Source organism: Oryctolagus cuniculus, chromosome 1 (assembly GCF_964237555.1).
Source record: "Oryctolagus cuniculus chromosome 1, mOryCun1.1, whole genome shotgun sequence".
Taxonomy (NCBI): Eukaryota; Metazoa; Chordata; class Mammalia; order Lagomorpha; family Leporidae; genus Oryctolagus; species Oryctolagus cuniculus.
The window spans coordinates 236,435,664-236,449,641 of record NC_091432.1 but is presented as its reverse complement, the minus strand read 5'-3'; the positions used below and the strand labels follow the sequence as shown (position 1 = coordinate 236,449,641).

Below are 13,978 nucleotides of genomic sequence, written 5' to 3'. Positions count from 1 at the left end.
CTTTATGATCTGAAAGGCAGAGAGAGGGAGAAAGAGAGACAGAGAGAGGGGGAGAAGGAGAGAGGGAGAGGGGAGAAGGAGAGAGAGAGAGTGAGCAAGGGGGGGGGAAGGGGGGAGAGAGAGACAGGAAGCCCCCATCTGTGTCCCCCCCCAGCCTGGGGGAGCGCCTCCTGGTGAGGCCCTGCCCACCGCCGCCGTGGTGCCGGCTTTGGCACTGGCACCGGGCTGGCTGCAGCTTGAGAAGGCCCTGCGCCTGCCCTGGCTTCTGGCCTTAACCAGAGTGGGGCTTAGCTCTGGCTCTGGCCGTGGGGCTGGCCCCGGCGCTGGTGCAGAGCCAGCTGGAGCTGGTGCCCGCGGCTGCTCGCTCTGGCGCTTTACACCTGCGCCGGCTCTGACCCCAGAGACACCCGCGCTGGCCCTGCCTCTGGCTGCCGAGTGGGCTGCGCTGGCTCCTCCTCTGGACCTGGCGCCGCTGTGCGAGCTCCTAGTAGCCGGGACTGGTGCTGGCGACCCTGCCGGAGCCGGCCCTGGGCAGGTGAGGGCCTGCTTCACGGCGGGAGAGCCGGGGTGGCGCCCGCTTCCAGCGCCCGTGCTGGGGGTGCACAGCCGGGGCCACAGCTGCTTTGGGTCCTGGGCTGCGCGGCTCCATCGCTCAGCCGGTGCAGCGGCCAGCACTGGTCCTGGTTCTGACCCGGACTCTGCCCCTGGAGCTTTCCCAGAGTTGGGTGCGGCCGGGGTGCGGCTGGAGGTGGTGCTGACACCGGGTTTCCTTCTGAAGCTGCCGCTGGCTGCATGCGAGTGGCTTTGGAGCGAGCTGGCACAGAGCTGGTGCTGGAGCCGCCACGGAGCCAGCCGGACTCGTGGTGGCGGAGGGGACCCTGGCTCTCGGCTGAGCGCTGGCGCTGCAGCCAGCACTGCACGTGCACCGTGAGAGCTGGTGCAGAAGTCGGCGTGCTCAGTAGCTGGCCGAAGTGCTGGAGAAGGTTCTAGAACGAGCTGGCTCTGCGTGCAGAGGAGGGTAACAGGCAGGTCTCAGGCTGCCCCTGGCGCTGGCGCTGCGGATGGCACTCACTCTGGAGCAGGTTTGGTCGGCATTGAAACTGGTGGGGGCCCCTCCAGAGAAGCCCCTGCCCTGGGCCCCCCAGGTCCCTGCCCAGGCCACGCCCCAGCCTGGCACCTGTCCCCACACGTAACCAGGACCACAAGGGCATCGTCTCGGGCTCCGTCTGCCAGCACCAGCCCTGGGCCCCTCCGAGGACCGCACACCCCCAGCCCGGCCCTCCTCACCCTCAGGCTCGGCCTCAGCCTCCGTGGGCTCCCGGTCCCCCAGCTGGGTCAGGGGCGGGTGAGCACGGAGCGCCAGGGCCCAGCCGGGCGTGTGGGCTGACTCAGGCTGACGGGCGGCCGGGGCAGGACTGTCAGGTGCCCAGAAGCAGGGGGCCCTGGGAGGGGTGGGCAGGCAGCAGAGCCACGGGCTCACGGCCCCTGTGGGTCTGGGCTTCCAGCAGAGAGTACACCCAGCTCCACGTGCAGCCAGGCGGGTGGGAGGCCCCGGTGGGAGCCAGCTGCTGGTGCCTTGGGCCGGGGGTCAAGTCTTGGGTGCAGCTCTGAGCCCCGGGCCCCTCCCCCACTGCCCCGGGGGGCCAGTCCTCCCTCCCCAATCCGCTCTCCTGACCTCCGCTGTCTAGGGGGAATCCCACAACTGTGGGAGCCGGGGGCATGGCCAACCCCCAGCCACACCCAGTGTCCTACCATGGGGGCGGGAGCCTCCTTCATGCTCTGGGTGGGAGCCGCCCCCATCCCGGGCGGGCATTCCGCGGCCCCTCCTCCACAGAGGTCTCCCCCACTTCCCTGGGGTGGGGTCTGTGAGATTCTTCCCACTGCTGGACACCCTGGGACCCAGACACACCTGGAAGGTGAATGGACGGCGTGGCCGGCTCACTGGTGTAGACCGTGTTCTGGTTTCTCCACCGTTTGCCGCTGTGAGCGAGGCTGCTCGCTCAAGTCCACGTCTGCCGGACACGGGCCTCGGGCGGGGGACCTGCTGGAGCCCGCGGCAGCTGTCTGCGTTTGAAGGATCGCCAGACTGCCGTCAGTGTGTTCTGGGTGTCCCCGTCCCGCAGCGCACGAGGCATCCGACGGCCTCCGTCCTCGCCACCGCCTCTCCTTCCTGTGTCCAGCCAGAGCCGTGCCGGGGCCTCTCCCTGCCGTGTCCCCGCGTGGAGCGGGCGCCGGGTGCTTCTCGGCCACATGCGCAACGTCTCTGGGGGGACAGCCGTCTCTCCTTTCCCCAGTATTTGAGATCAGCTCGTCTGGGGCCGGCGCTGTGGCACCGGTTCAAGGCCCGGCTGCTCCACTTCCAGTCCAGCTCCCTGCTAATGCACCTGGGAAAGCAGTGGACGATGCCCAAGTGCTTGGGCCCCTGCGCCCACGTGGGAGACCCGGAAGAAGCTCCTGGCTCCTGGCTTTGGATCAGTTCAGTTCTGGCCTTCGTGGCCATTTGGGGAGTGAACCAGCAGATGAAAGATCTCTCTCTCTCTCTCTCTCTCTCTCTCTCTCTCTCTCGAGCCCGGGGCTCCATCTGCGTCTCCCACGTGGGTGCAGGGACCCAGGGCCGTCTTTGCTGCTTTCCCGGGTGCATCAGCAGGGAGCTGGGCCAGGAGCGGAGCAGCCGGGACTCAGACTGGCGCCCAGCATGGACGCTGGCGGCACGGGCGGCAGCTCGGCCTGCGGTGCCCCGGCACCAGCCCCGGCTCCGCCGTGTGTGTTTCTGAAATCCTTGCTTCTTGTGCTGTGATCTCAACGTCTCGTTCACGACTGGCCGACCAGAGGTGTTGGGAGGGTCGCGGCGTGGCCTGTGCGGGGCGCAGAGGGGGCGGCCAGCGTTGGCTGTGGTGCATAATGTATGCACTACACATAGTAATGCACACGCACAAACACGCACTACACACACACCACATACATAATGCAGACGCACACAACGCACACATCACAACACACACAACACAACCTACACACAACACACACACAGCACATGTACAGCACACCCACGCCACACCACGCCGTACCAGTGTACGCACTGCATACAACACACACGAGTGCACCACACGGCCCACAAGAGAACGCGAATGGGTCACAGCTGAAGGCGAGAAACAGAGCGACGGGGTCCTTAGAGGCAGCACAGGAGGAACCCGGCCCCCGACCTCGACAGTCTCTGCACACGCCTGAGGCCTCGTCCCAGACCACGGCCTCCGCCCGGCACAGGGCCCGGGCACGCCCGGCGGGAGCTGCTGGTGGCCACTGGGAACTTGTGCCGGAGAAAGCGCCGGGGCTGAGTGTGTGTGTCCATGTGCATGGCTGTGTGTGCATCTGTGTCTCTGCACGTCTGTGTGTCCACGTGCACGTGGCTGTGCATGTCCGTGTACCGTGTGCGTGTCCACGTGGCTGTGCGTGTCCGTGTACCTGTGTGCGTGTCCACGTGGCTGTGCGTGTCTCTGGGGGGGGCAGAGGGCTGGGCCTGCCTGGACATGGGCTGGGCAGCTCGGCTGCAGCCGTCTCTCTCCACGGGGACAGGAAGTGGAGCCCCTGCCCCCTTTCTCCCAAAACCGCTTCTGGCGCGGGGCGGCCGGGAGGGAGCGCAGGCGGCCAGGCCCCGCCCTCCACGCCCCTCACGGGCTCCGCATCTCCTCGTGGTTCTTGGGCACAGCCACGAACCTCAGCTTCTTCATGACCGAGGGCCAGCCCAGCAGCTGCTGGTCCCACAGGTACTCGGGGGACAGCACCTTGGTGGGCTTGTGGTACAGCAGGTACCTGTTCAGGTGGCTCTCGTCATGCCACACGGCCTCGATGCCGTTGGCCTTGTCCAGCACCATGGCCTGGTGACAGGCGCTGGCCAGCCGCTGCACCTCGGCCACCGAGCCCCCGAACAAGGCCCCCATGTAGTAGAAGTCGCCCTCGTCCGGGGGGATGTACGCCTGGGAGCGCGGCCGCCGCTCGTAGGCGAAGGCCCGGCGGTCGGCCGTGTAGAAGCCGGGGTGCAGGGTGCCAAACAGCGGGCTGAGGATCTCCACGCCCACGCGGTCCCGGAACTTCATGTCCACGTCGGCGCACACCAGGTAGTCCACCTCGCGGCGGAAGCGCTGCTCCGAGAAGCGGCTGATCACCTCCATGCGGTGCATGGACACGTCCTGCCAGCGCGCGTGGCTGCGCACGGCCAGCACCGCCAGCTGCCGGCCCTCCCGCAGCGGCACGTGGGGCACGTCGGCCGGCCGGTCGGTGAAGACGTAGTAGGTGACGCGGTGGCCCACCATGAAGTGCTGCTCCGCCGTCTCCAGGAACAGCCGCAGGAAAGCCACGTACCTGCAGGGAGGCGACGGCAGGCGGGGAGCGCGGTCACACCCACCCAGGAGGCCACGAGGAGTGGGGTCACCCCTGCCCCAGGAGGCCACAGGGAGCAGGGTCACACCCACCCAGGAGGCCACAGGGAGCGGGGTCACACCCACCCCAGGAGGCCACGGGGAGTGAGGTCATACCTGTCCCAGGAGGCCACAAGGAGCGGGGTCACCCCTACCCCAGGAGGCCACAGGGAGCAGGGTCACACTCACCCCAGGAGGCCATGGGGAGTGGGGTCACACCCGCCCCAGGAGGCCGTGGGGAGCAGGGTCACACCTGCCCCAGGAGGCCACGGGCTGCCTGGCCCTGGGGACACAGAACCTCCTGAGGTCACAAGCAGCACACGCCACCCTGTCCTGCTTGTCCCAGGGGTGTCCACGGCTGAGCCCCACTTAACCTCTCCTCCATCGGGGAGGGGCCCAGCTGAGGGCAGGGAGCTGCGGCACAGCGGGTGTGTTCACGGCAGCTCAGATGGGGGGCAGGTTAGACTCCCCCCCAGGGCAGCTCAGATGGGGGGCAGGTTAGACTCCCCCCAGGGCAGCTCTGATGGGTGGGGCAGGTTAGACTCCCCCCCCTGCACCTGAGCCCTCCTGCTGGATCCACTGCGCCAGCCCTGGGGTGACAGTGTCCACTGCCCACAGAGAGCAAACCACCGCCCAGGCGAGTCCTGGGTGCAAGGCGGGCGTGGAGGCCGAGGTGTCCGCCCCCCCCCCACTCACTTCTTGACGGCAAACACGGTTAGTCCCACGGTCACGTTCTGCAGCCGGAACTGCTCGTCCAGGATCTCAGGGCTGAAGGTCCCCTCCCACACGATGGGAGCCAGCCAGGGGGTCAGCACGAGGACATCGCTCCGTCTGCACGGGGACAGCCACGCGGCAACGCGGGGCCGGCAGGAGGGTGGGCAACACAGCCGCCCCCACCCGGGACCCCGACTCGGCCTCCGCCCCCAGGGCCGCCCCTTCCGGAGGACTCGGCAGGACACCAAGCCGAGGACACCCAGACTCCAGCCAGCGGCTCGCGGCCGGCTCAGCCCGCCCCAGCCCCGCTGCCCACTCAGGACCAGGAGGCCCCTCCCACTGTAGGAAGACCCCCCCCACAGCCCCCAGGCCCCAGGGGGACAAGGACAGCAGGGGCCGGGCCAGGGCCAGAGAACAGGACAGGAGCACTGCGGCCGAGCCTGGGAGAGGGAACGCCCCCCCCCGCCCCGCCCAGGCCCAGCGCCGCCCTTGCCCGACCCCAGGACACGCCCGGCACTCACGAGGGAGTCAGCACCTTCGGCTGGGGGTACAGCATCCTGCAGGACACAGCGCGTGGTGAGTGGCGGGAGGGGCGGGGCGCGGGCGCGGGGGTGTGCACTGCACGGCCCACACATGCTGCCTGAGCCCACATGGTGCCTGTCGGCCACCATCCGGGGGCCCCGGGAAGGACAGGCTCAGTGAGCTGGGAGAGGACCGGGCCCCGCAGGCTGCAGGGAGGTCCAAGGGGTCCCTCTGAGTCCGTGTGGGCAGGGAGGGGCTGGACATGGCCCAGGGAGCAGCAGGGAGGGGCAGCAGAGGCGCGGACCACGGCCAGCTCAGCGGTCACAGGAGCTGCTCTGACGGCCCCTACCTGAACCCCGCGGGCCCCCAAAGGCAGATGTGGAGGGAGAGGTCCACGGGGTCGGGCCTGGTGGGAAGATGAAGCCCCGCAGTGACCAGGGAGCGGCCAGGCAGATGACCCCCCCGCCAGGACTCTGGTCTATGGCAGGTGCGGGGGGGGGGTCCACAGATAAATACAGATAAGCCCAGAGCCAGGGGAGGGGCAGGCCCTGCCCCCACTGCAAGCTACACCCCACTTAGCCCCGCCCACATCTAAACCCCACCCACGTTGAAGCCCCACCCCCACTGCAGCCCGCCCACACTGCGGCCCCGCCCCAGGCCCCACACCCTGGCCAGGGCTCCCCGTGCTGCTGGCCGCCGCCTCAGAAAGCTCAGGACCCGCAGCAGGGCAGACCCGCAGGCTGCACTCGGCCGCCCAGACGCGCTGGACGAGGGCGAGGTCAGAGCAGAGCGGGAAGGGGCCACAGGACTCCAGGCTGAGGGCAGATGCACAGCTGAGGGACGGCACGAGGCCACCGTACCTGGACAAGGCCACCACGGGCCGGCCATCGGGGTCCCCAACAGCCACGCTGCAGAAGGAGAGCACAGGAGACGGGGTTGGCACCGGGAGCAGAGGCCGGGCCCACGTGCACAGAACCTGGGGCCCGGGGGACAGCGCAGGGCGGGGCTGCAGCGGGGTCTGAGCGGTCACAGCGGGCGTCCTGGGGTGGGGGGGTCCAGCAGCGTGAGAGCAACCAGCCCTGGCCACCGTCTACTGTGACCTCCTGAGAGACCCCAGAGACCTGCGCGGCAGAGCCCAGGCACCCGGGGGCCCGGGAGAGCAGGCAGTGCCCGGGGCGGTCCCACCCTGCGTGGGGCGGGGGCAGAGGGAGCTCTGGACCCCGAGAGCAGTGAGGACAAGAGGAGCCCTGGGGCGGGGGGCGCAGACGGACCAAGCCTGGGGACAGGGCCACGCGGCACGCAGGGCACCGTGGACGACACCCTGGCTGCCGCTCAGAACCTGGTCCTGGGTGGGGAAGGGGCTACAGAGGCTGAGCGGCGGGGGCGGGGGGGAGCACCAAGGGCCTCCTCTCCCCCTCCCCCACCTGATCCAGAAAGATCACTGCGGCTTCTGTGAGGGGCGAGGGTCACAGAGACCGGGGGTCCGGGAAGAGAGGCGGGACAGGAGGGAGACTGGGGCAGCTCTGACAGCCGCGGTCAGGTGCAGGTGTGGGTGCAGGCAGAGGGGAGGAAGCCTCGGGGCCGCTGCCAGGGGCGACCCTGGGGAGGGTGGAAGGGTGCGCAGGACGAGGGGCACGGGCAGGTGGGGGCCACAAAGGGCCCCCAGAGAGGCCGAGTCGGGGCCGCAGGGCACAGGGAGGTTGCGGCTGGAGCATGAGCCAAGGGCAGCAGTGCCTGGGCCCTTCCAAGCTGTGGAGGGGCCGGGGCTGCTCTGGCCAGAGCCTGGAGGGGAGGGGCGGGGGAGCCCAGGGAGCAGCGACCAGGCCTGAGGCCGGCACCCCCCCACACTCACCCAGGCCCGACTCCCAGGCCTCCTGGCATCGGGCGTCTGGAGCTCAGGAACCCGTAGCTGCGGGAAGAGCGGGGGGGGGGGGGTCAGGACGCAGAGCCCAGCCCCCCGTCCCCCTCCTGCACACAGCACAGAGCCTCCTGGGAGGCTGCCAGGTCCCGGCCCAGCCCAGGCGGCCGCAAGGTGGGCTGGGGAGGACCCTGGGGCTGGGGCTGTGGGGGCCCGTGGCAGCTGCAGGGTCCCCCCACGGTGTGTGCAGCCTGAGGCCACGCCAGCGCCTCTCCTCCCTGTGCGGCACACGCCCCAGGAGCCCTGGCCGGACCTCACTCTGGGGTTCCAGGAGCCTCTGGAAGCAGCTCACAGCCTGGCCTGACTCGGCTTCCCCTCCCGGCCCTGGAGGACGGAGTGCCCTCCCCACGTCCCCCCTGTGCCCGGGACGGAGTGCCCTCCCCACGTCCCCCCTGTGCCCGGGACGGAGTGCCCTCCCCACGTCCCCTCTGTGCCCTGGAGGACGGAGTGCCCTCCCCACGTCCCCTCTGTGCCAGGACGGAGTGCCCTCCCCACGTCCCCCCTGTGCCCGGGACGGAGTGCCCTCCCCACGTCCCCCCTGTGCCCGGGACGGAGTGCCCTCCCCACGTCCCCCCTGTGCCCGGGACGGAGTGCCCTCCCCACGTCCCCTCTGTGCCCGGGACGGAGTGCCCTCCCCACGTCCCCTCTGTGCCAGGACGGAGTGCCCTCCCCACGTCCCCTCTGTGCCCGGGACGGAGTGCCCTCCCCACGTCCCCCCTGTGCCCGGGACGGAGTGCCCTCCCCACGTCCCCCCTGTGCCCAGGAGGACGGCGTGCCCTCCCCACGTCCCCTCTGTGCCCGGGACGGAGTGCCCTCCCCACGTCCCCCCTGTGCCCGGGACGGAGTGCCCTCCCCACGTCCCCCATGTGCCCGGGACGGAGTGCCCTCCCCACGTCCCCCCTGTGCCCGGGACGGAGTGCCCTCCCCACGTCCCCTCTGGGCCCGGGACGGAGAGCCCTCCCCACGACCCCTCTGTGCCCGGGACAGAGTGCCCTCCCCACGTCCCCCCTGTGCCCGGGACGGAGAGCCCTCCCCACGTCCCCTCTGTGCCCGGGACGGAGTGCCCTCCCCACGTCCCCTCTGTGCCCGGGACGGAGTGCCCTCCCCATGTCCCCTCTGTGCCCGGGACGGAGTGCCCTCCCCACGTCCCTCTGTGCTCAGCAGAAGGGAAGTGTGGGGTGGAGCTTGAGTGACAGCTGTCGCTGCCCCTCCCCACTGCTGCAGTGCTGGGGTGGGTGGCTGGGGGTGCCCCCACGTCTAAGGCTGCCCCTCCCCCCGCCCAGCACCGCAGGTTTCTTACCCAAAGAAGACCAGGAGGAGAAGGAGCCCAAGGAGCAGGGGCTGCAGGGGGCAGCGTTTTCCTGGAAAACAGCAGGGGGCGGCGATGAGCCCTCCCCCACCTGCCACCACACCTGTTCCCTGTGCCTCACACAGCGGTGCCCCCAGCAGGCGGCGGGGGACCCCAGCCCGGCCCCCGTGTCTCCCGCCCCAGCCCAGCCCCAGCTCCACGCCGCCCCCTCCCACTGCGCCGAGGGGGGCGCCGTCTGTCCCCCAGCTCCGTGCCCGGGGCTCCTCCGGCCTCTCCAGGGCTCTGGGCCCTGCCCCCGCTCGCCTGCCCTGGGCCCTGGGCCGTCCTCAGCTCACTGCTGGGCTGGGGGGGGTCGCCTGCTCACAGGGTGGAGGTCGCTGTGCCTGAGAGGCTGCTGTCCCCAGGTCGGCCCCTTCCTAGGGACTGGGCGCTCCTGTCTCAGCGCCTGAGTCCTGTGCCCTCGGAGCCCAGGAGCAGGGAGGTGGGGGCCCGCGGCGGTGTGCACCTCCCCGTCTGCAGGGCAGGGGTCACTGGAGGTGGGAAATCTTATTGGTTTTCTTTAAAATATTTATTTATTTATTTATTTGAGAGGCAGAGCTAATGAGAGGGAGGGAGGGAGAGAGAGAGGGAGAGAGAGAGAGAGGGAGAGACAGAGAGAGAGAGGGAGAGGGAGAGGGAGAGGGAGAGGGAGAGGGAGAGGGAGAGGGAGAGAGAGAGAGAGAGAGAGAGAGAGAGACAGAGGGAGAAAGGGAGAGGGGGAGACAGACTCCCCAAACGGCCACAATGACCAGGGCTGGGTCAAGTTGAAGCCAGGAGCTTCATCTGGGTCTCCCACATGGGCGCAGGGCCCAAGCACTGGGGCATCTTCCACCGCTTTCCCAGGCCACAGCAGGGAGCTGGATGGGAAGAGGAGCAGCCGGGACTCGAACCTGCGCCCGTGTGGGATGCCGGCATCACAGCCTCACCACAGGGCTGGCTGTTTTTCTTTTAGGTCTCAGGTTTTAGCTGTCAGCTGCAGACAGTGTGCCGCTCTGGGGGTGGTGTGGACGGCGGGGCAGGGGGCTGTGTGGACGGCGGGGCAGGGGGCTGTGTGGACGGCGGGGCAGGGGGACTGTGGGAAATCCCTGCCCCTTCAGTTTCCTGTGCAGCCAGATCTGCCCTAAAGGTCAGGTCTGCGAGCCACAGGCTCTGTGATACGGTGTTGAGCCTCACTGGGGGGCGAGGGAGCAGTGACGTGGGGGAGGGGGGCCGCAGGCCGGGGGACGCCCGGGCAGCTGGCAGGTGTGGTGTAGACTGCACGGGCGCTTAGGAGGACAGTGGGCTCTGCCTACCCCGTCACCCAGGCGTGTGAGAAAGAAAAGTGGGCACGAGTGCAGCTCTGCCGGCTGACCCGGCCGTCCAGGGCGCCGGCGGCAGGGGGACAGGGCACTGCCCTCCCAGCAGGACGTCTCGGCCAAGGATCCGCCCTCTGCCCTAACTCAGCCATGGCCGCGTCCTGCCTTCCACCGCCTCCCTCCCTTCGCAGACCCCACACAGCAGCCCCCAGACCCCCGGGCTCTGCCCACTGTCCTGGCCAGGCTGTCTCTGAGCCTCCGGCTGGAGCAGCTGTTGAGACGGTCAGACACCGCGGAGGGCACAGCAGCCCAGCTCCGGGGCCCACGCCGCTCCCGCTCACCTCGGCCGTCCATGGCTGCTCGGGGCCCTGCTGGCCGGAAATCCGGAGGTGGAGGCCGCGATGCAAGGCGGAGGTCGGCCCAGCCGGCGCTCGGCGCTCGGACTTGGAGCCAGATCCACCTGCAGGAAGAAGCTGGCTCCTTCCCCACCTGTGCCTCCAGGGCGTGTTTCTGATTTGTCCAGGACTGGCTGGGCAGCCGGCCAGGTCCACGGCCAGGACAGGAACGCAGCAGCCCAGCAGTGCCCGGGCCGGGGCATTCGGGCTCACGGAGCCTTAAGCGTATGCCGGCTTGTCTCCCGGACGCTACGCAGAACACTGACACGTACGTCAACTGTGACAGCCAGCGACGCTCCCCAGGGCCCCGGTCCTGTCTTCATCCCTTACCGAGGCGGTCCAAAAACATACGGCTCTGCCTGTAACCGCCCGGCCGGGGCCCTGCATCGCCACGCCCGGTCGCTGGCCTGTCGGCACCCGATAGCCGACACAAACTCGACCGACCACTAGGAGAAGGCCCCCAACCCCTGGAGGGAGCTCCTGGATGTGGCCTTTAGGGGTCTAAGAGCTGGAAAACGGGACAGGAAAACTAAGTTGAACACGCTGGCCTCGGCCTTCCGGAACCAGCACCCCAGCACCCAAAACAAGGCCCCTGCTGGCCCTGCCTCCACGGCAGCCAGGCCGGGCACCGGGCACGAGGTTGTTCCTAGGGGAGGCCGCCGGCCAGGCCAGTGGGGCTGTCCCGGAGCCACCTCGACTCCTCGGGGCACAGCGGTTCCGATGAGGGGCCGGGTTCTTCCACCCTGGGCGGGGTTCCTGACTCAGCGAGAGGGCTCCGGGGCGTTGGGACGGGGGGCGCCCAGCTCCCTTCTTTTGCGCTGGACACGGGGCCTCTTTCTCTCTGTGGGCAGCATCCTCAGGCCGCACTCTGGACCCCGACACCTCTGCCAAAGTGGTCTCGGGCCTCCTCATCAAAGCAAGAGTCGCCCGACTCCTCCCCTGCGCCTCGCTCCGGGCAGGGTCCTTGTGATGCCACAATGCCCCACGCCCCTTCTTCAAAGTAAAAGTCTCACTCCACTGGAGCGGGCCTGGGCTCGAAACCAGCGAAACAAGGGGTGGGCCCTGCACGGGGGGAGCGGGCCCCCTCCTCGGGCCTGTCACGGTGGCCCTATGGTCCTGCAGTTTGGACCAGGCCTGTTTAATCTGTTCCAACATCAACGCTGTCTCTCAAGCCCGTGTTGAGGCCAGGCTGCCCCAGCAGCTGGCTCAGGGCTCCCAGCTCCTTCCCCGGGGGCCCCGCTGCCCCTGCGGCCCCTCCCAGCAGGAAGCAGCCACGTGGAGTCCAGCGTCTGCAATTGAGGGCAGTACAGCTCCCAAGAGGCCACCTGCCCCGCTCCACCTCCCCCGGCTCCCGGTGAGGCAGCTGGCACGGGGCAAGAGGAACGCTCCCGGCCTCCAGCAACCTCTGCTCCGAGGTCTCTGGGTGAGACCCTCCGCTGCAGGGCTGAGAGCGACGGCGTCTCTCGACAGGAAACCCCCGAGAGCGGCCACGAGCGTGCCCGTTTATCAGCCACCAGGCACAGACTTCAACAGGGGAGGGGGAAGCCTGGGGTGGCAACAGCAGTTCTACGGAGCGGAAGGGGCAGCTGCCGAACCCCCACCAACCGGCTGAGAGGCCACGCGGGTCACGGAGGCCCTGGGCGCCTTTGTGCAACCGGCCGCATGCGGTGGCGCAGTGGGTATCACCACCTCCCATGGTGGCAGCATCCTGTCTGGGTGCTGGTTCGAGTCCCGGCTGCTGCACTTCGGATCCAGCTCTCTGCTGTGGCCTGGGAAAGCAGTGGAGGATGGCCCGAGTGCTTGGGCCCCTGCACCCGCGTGGGAGACCCGGAGGAAGCTCCTGGCTCTTGATCAGCCCAGCCCTGGCTGTTGTGGTCATCTGGGGAGTGAACCAGTGGATGGAAGAGCCCCCCCCCCGCCTTTGCCTCTGCCTCTCTGTAACTCTGCCTTTCAAATGTATAAATAAAATCTTTGACGCCGGTGCCGTGGCTCACTAGGCTAATCCTCCGCCTGCGGCGCTGGCACACTGGGTTCTAGTCCCGGTCGGGGCGCTGGATTCTGTCCCGGTTGCCCCTCTTCCAGGCCAGCTCTCTGCTGTGGCCTGGGAATGCAGTGGAGGATGGCCCAGGTGCTTGGGCCCTGCACCCCATGGGAGACCAGGAGAAGCACCTGGCTCCTGCCATCGGATCAGCGCGGTGCGCCAGCTGAAGCACGCCGGCCTCAGTGGCCATTGAGGGGTGAACCAATGGAAAAGGAAGACCTTTCTCTCTGTCTCTCTCCACTGTCTACTCTGCCTGTCAAAAAAGAAAATCTTTGAAAAAACAAAAGCTGACGCGATCCCCCGGAACACCAGGGAGGCCCCTCTGCCGGGGGCTCTCGGGCACCGCAGCTCCTCCTGCAGCCAGCAGCCCGACAGTGTCCACGCCCCAGGGCCACCGGCTGCCCACGGGGTCTCCCAGCGAGGTCGTAGCCAGGAAGGAGCCCGCCAAGGCCGTTCCCTGCGACCTGGCCGTCCTGCCTCCCCACTCAGGACCCTGGGTCACTGTGACGAGTGACTTGTCCCCAGCACCTCATCTACACGTGGGGGCCCACACTCCGCCAAGGCTCACGTGGGCTGGCGGATTTTAGCAGGCCTCTGGAGACAGGGGGACCCCGAGGTGAAGACCATGGCCACCTCCCTGCAGGTCAGGAGCCCAGTACCCGCACCGAGCAGGCGCTCAGGGGCCCTGCCCAGCTTCCCCACGCACAGCCAGTCTCCACCGGACACCGCGTGGGCGGGCGGCTGGGTCCCGGCCCTGCCCACCTCTCCTGCGCTGTGGACATCACTCCCTGCGGCATCCCTGGGCCATGTGCCGTGGGCTTCTCCCACCAGAGTCCTGTCCGTGGGCGCAGGGGCAGGTGCTGTCGCCACTCTGGTCGCCTTGGTGGATGGTGCCGCGGCTCACCAGGCGCCGAGTGTTGGTGGAGATGGTGGGGCAGGTTCTTGTCTGCACACAAGAAAGAATTCGGTGTGAGACAGGAGCTGTGGTGAGCAAGGCGGCAGGCCTAATGGGGGTGGGGCTCTCAGAACGGATGGGACAGAATCGGAGAGAGAGTGTGAGCGCCTGGTCACTCGAGCTGGGGACAGCGAGGTCACATGGTGAAATGGAGCCAATGCACCTGGCCGGGCGGGCGGGCGGCTCAGCGGAGTGGAGAGCTGGGCGGAGTCTGTGTTCAGACTGGGGTCCACACAGGGTTCAGTGGGGCTGGTAAGGGCAGGGGTCCACAGGGTTCAGTGGGGCTGGTAAGGGCAGGGGTCCACACGGGTCCAGTGGGGCTGGTAAGGACGGGGTCCACACGGGGTCCAGTGGGGCTGGTAAGGGCAGGGGTCC

At 68.7% G+C, this 13,978-nt stretch overlaps 1 protein-coding gene across 2 annotated transcripts; it reads right to left on the bottom strand.

The window, feature by feature from the left end:
* Positions 1 to 2,092: 2,092 nt before the first annotated feature.
* Positions 2,093 to 12,685, bottom strand: LOC138843140 (histo-blood group ABO system transferase-like). 2 transcript variants are annotated; one of them, XM_070066730.1, is made up of 8 exons: positions 10,554 to 12,685; positions 8,870 to 8,930; positions 7,504 to 7,560; positions 6,512 to 6,559; positions 5,651 to 5,686; positions 5,112 to 5,246; positions 3,811 to 4,359; positions 2,093 to 2,855 (listed from the first exon to the last, which is right to left on the bottom strand). In XM_070066730.1, the coding sequence occupies exons 1-8, from the start codon at positions 10,564 to 10,566 to the stop codon at positions 2,093 to 2,095; spliced, it is 1,662 nt and encodes a 553-aa protein (XP_069922831.1). In that variant the 5' UTR covers positions 10,567 to 12,685. The 2 variants fall into 2 exon arrangements, with proteins under 2 accessions (XP_069922831.1, XP_069922834.1); XM_070066733.1 differs by lacking the exon at positions 2,093 to 2,855 and having other exon boundaries at positions 3,134 to 4,359; positions 10,554 to 12,668.
* Between the last annotated feature and the right edge of the window lie 1,293 nt (positions 12,686 to 13,978).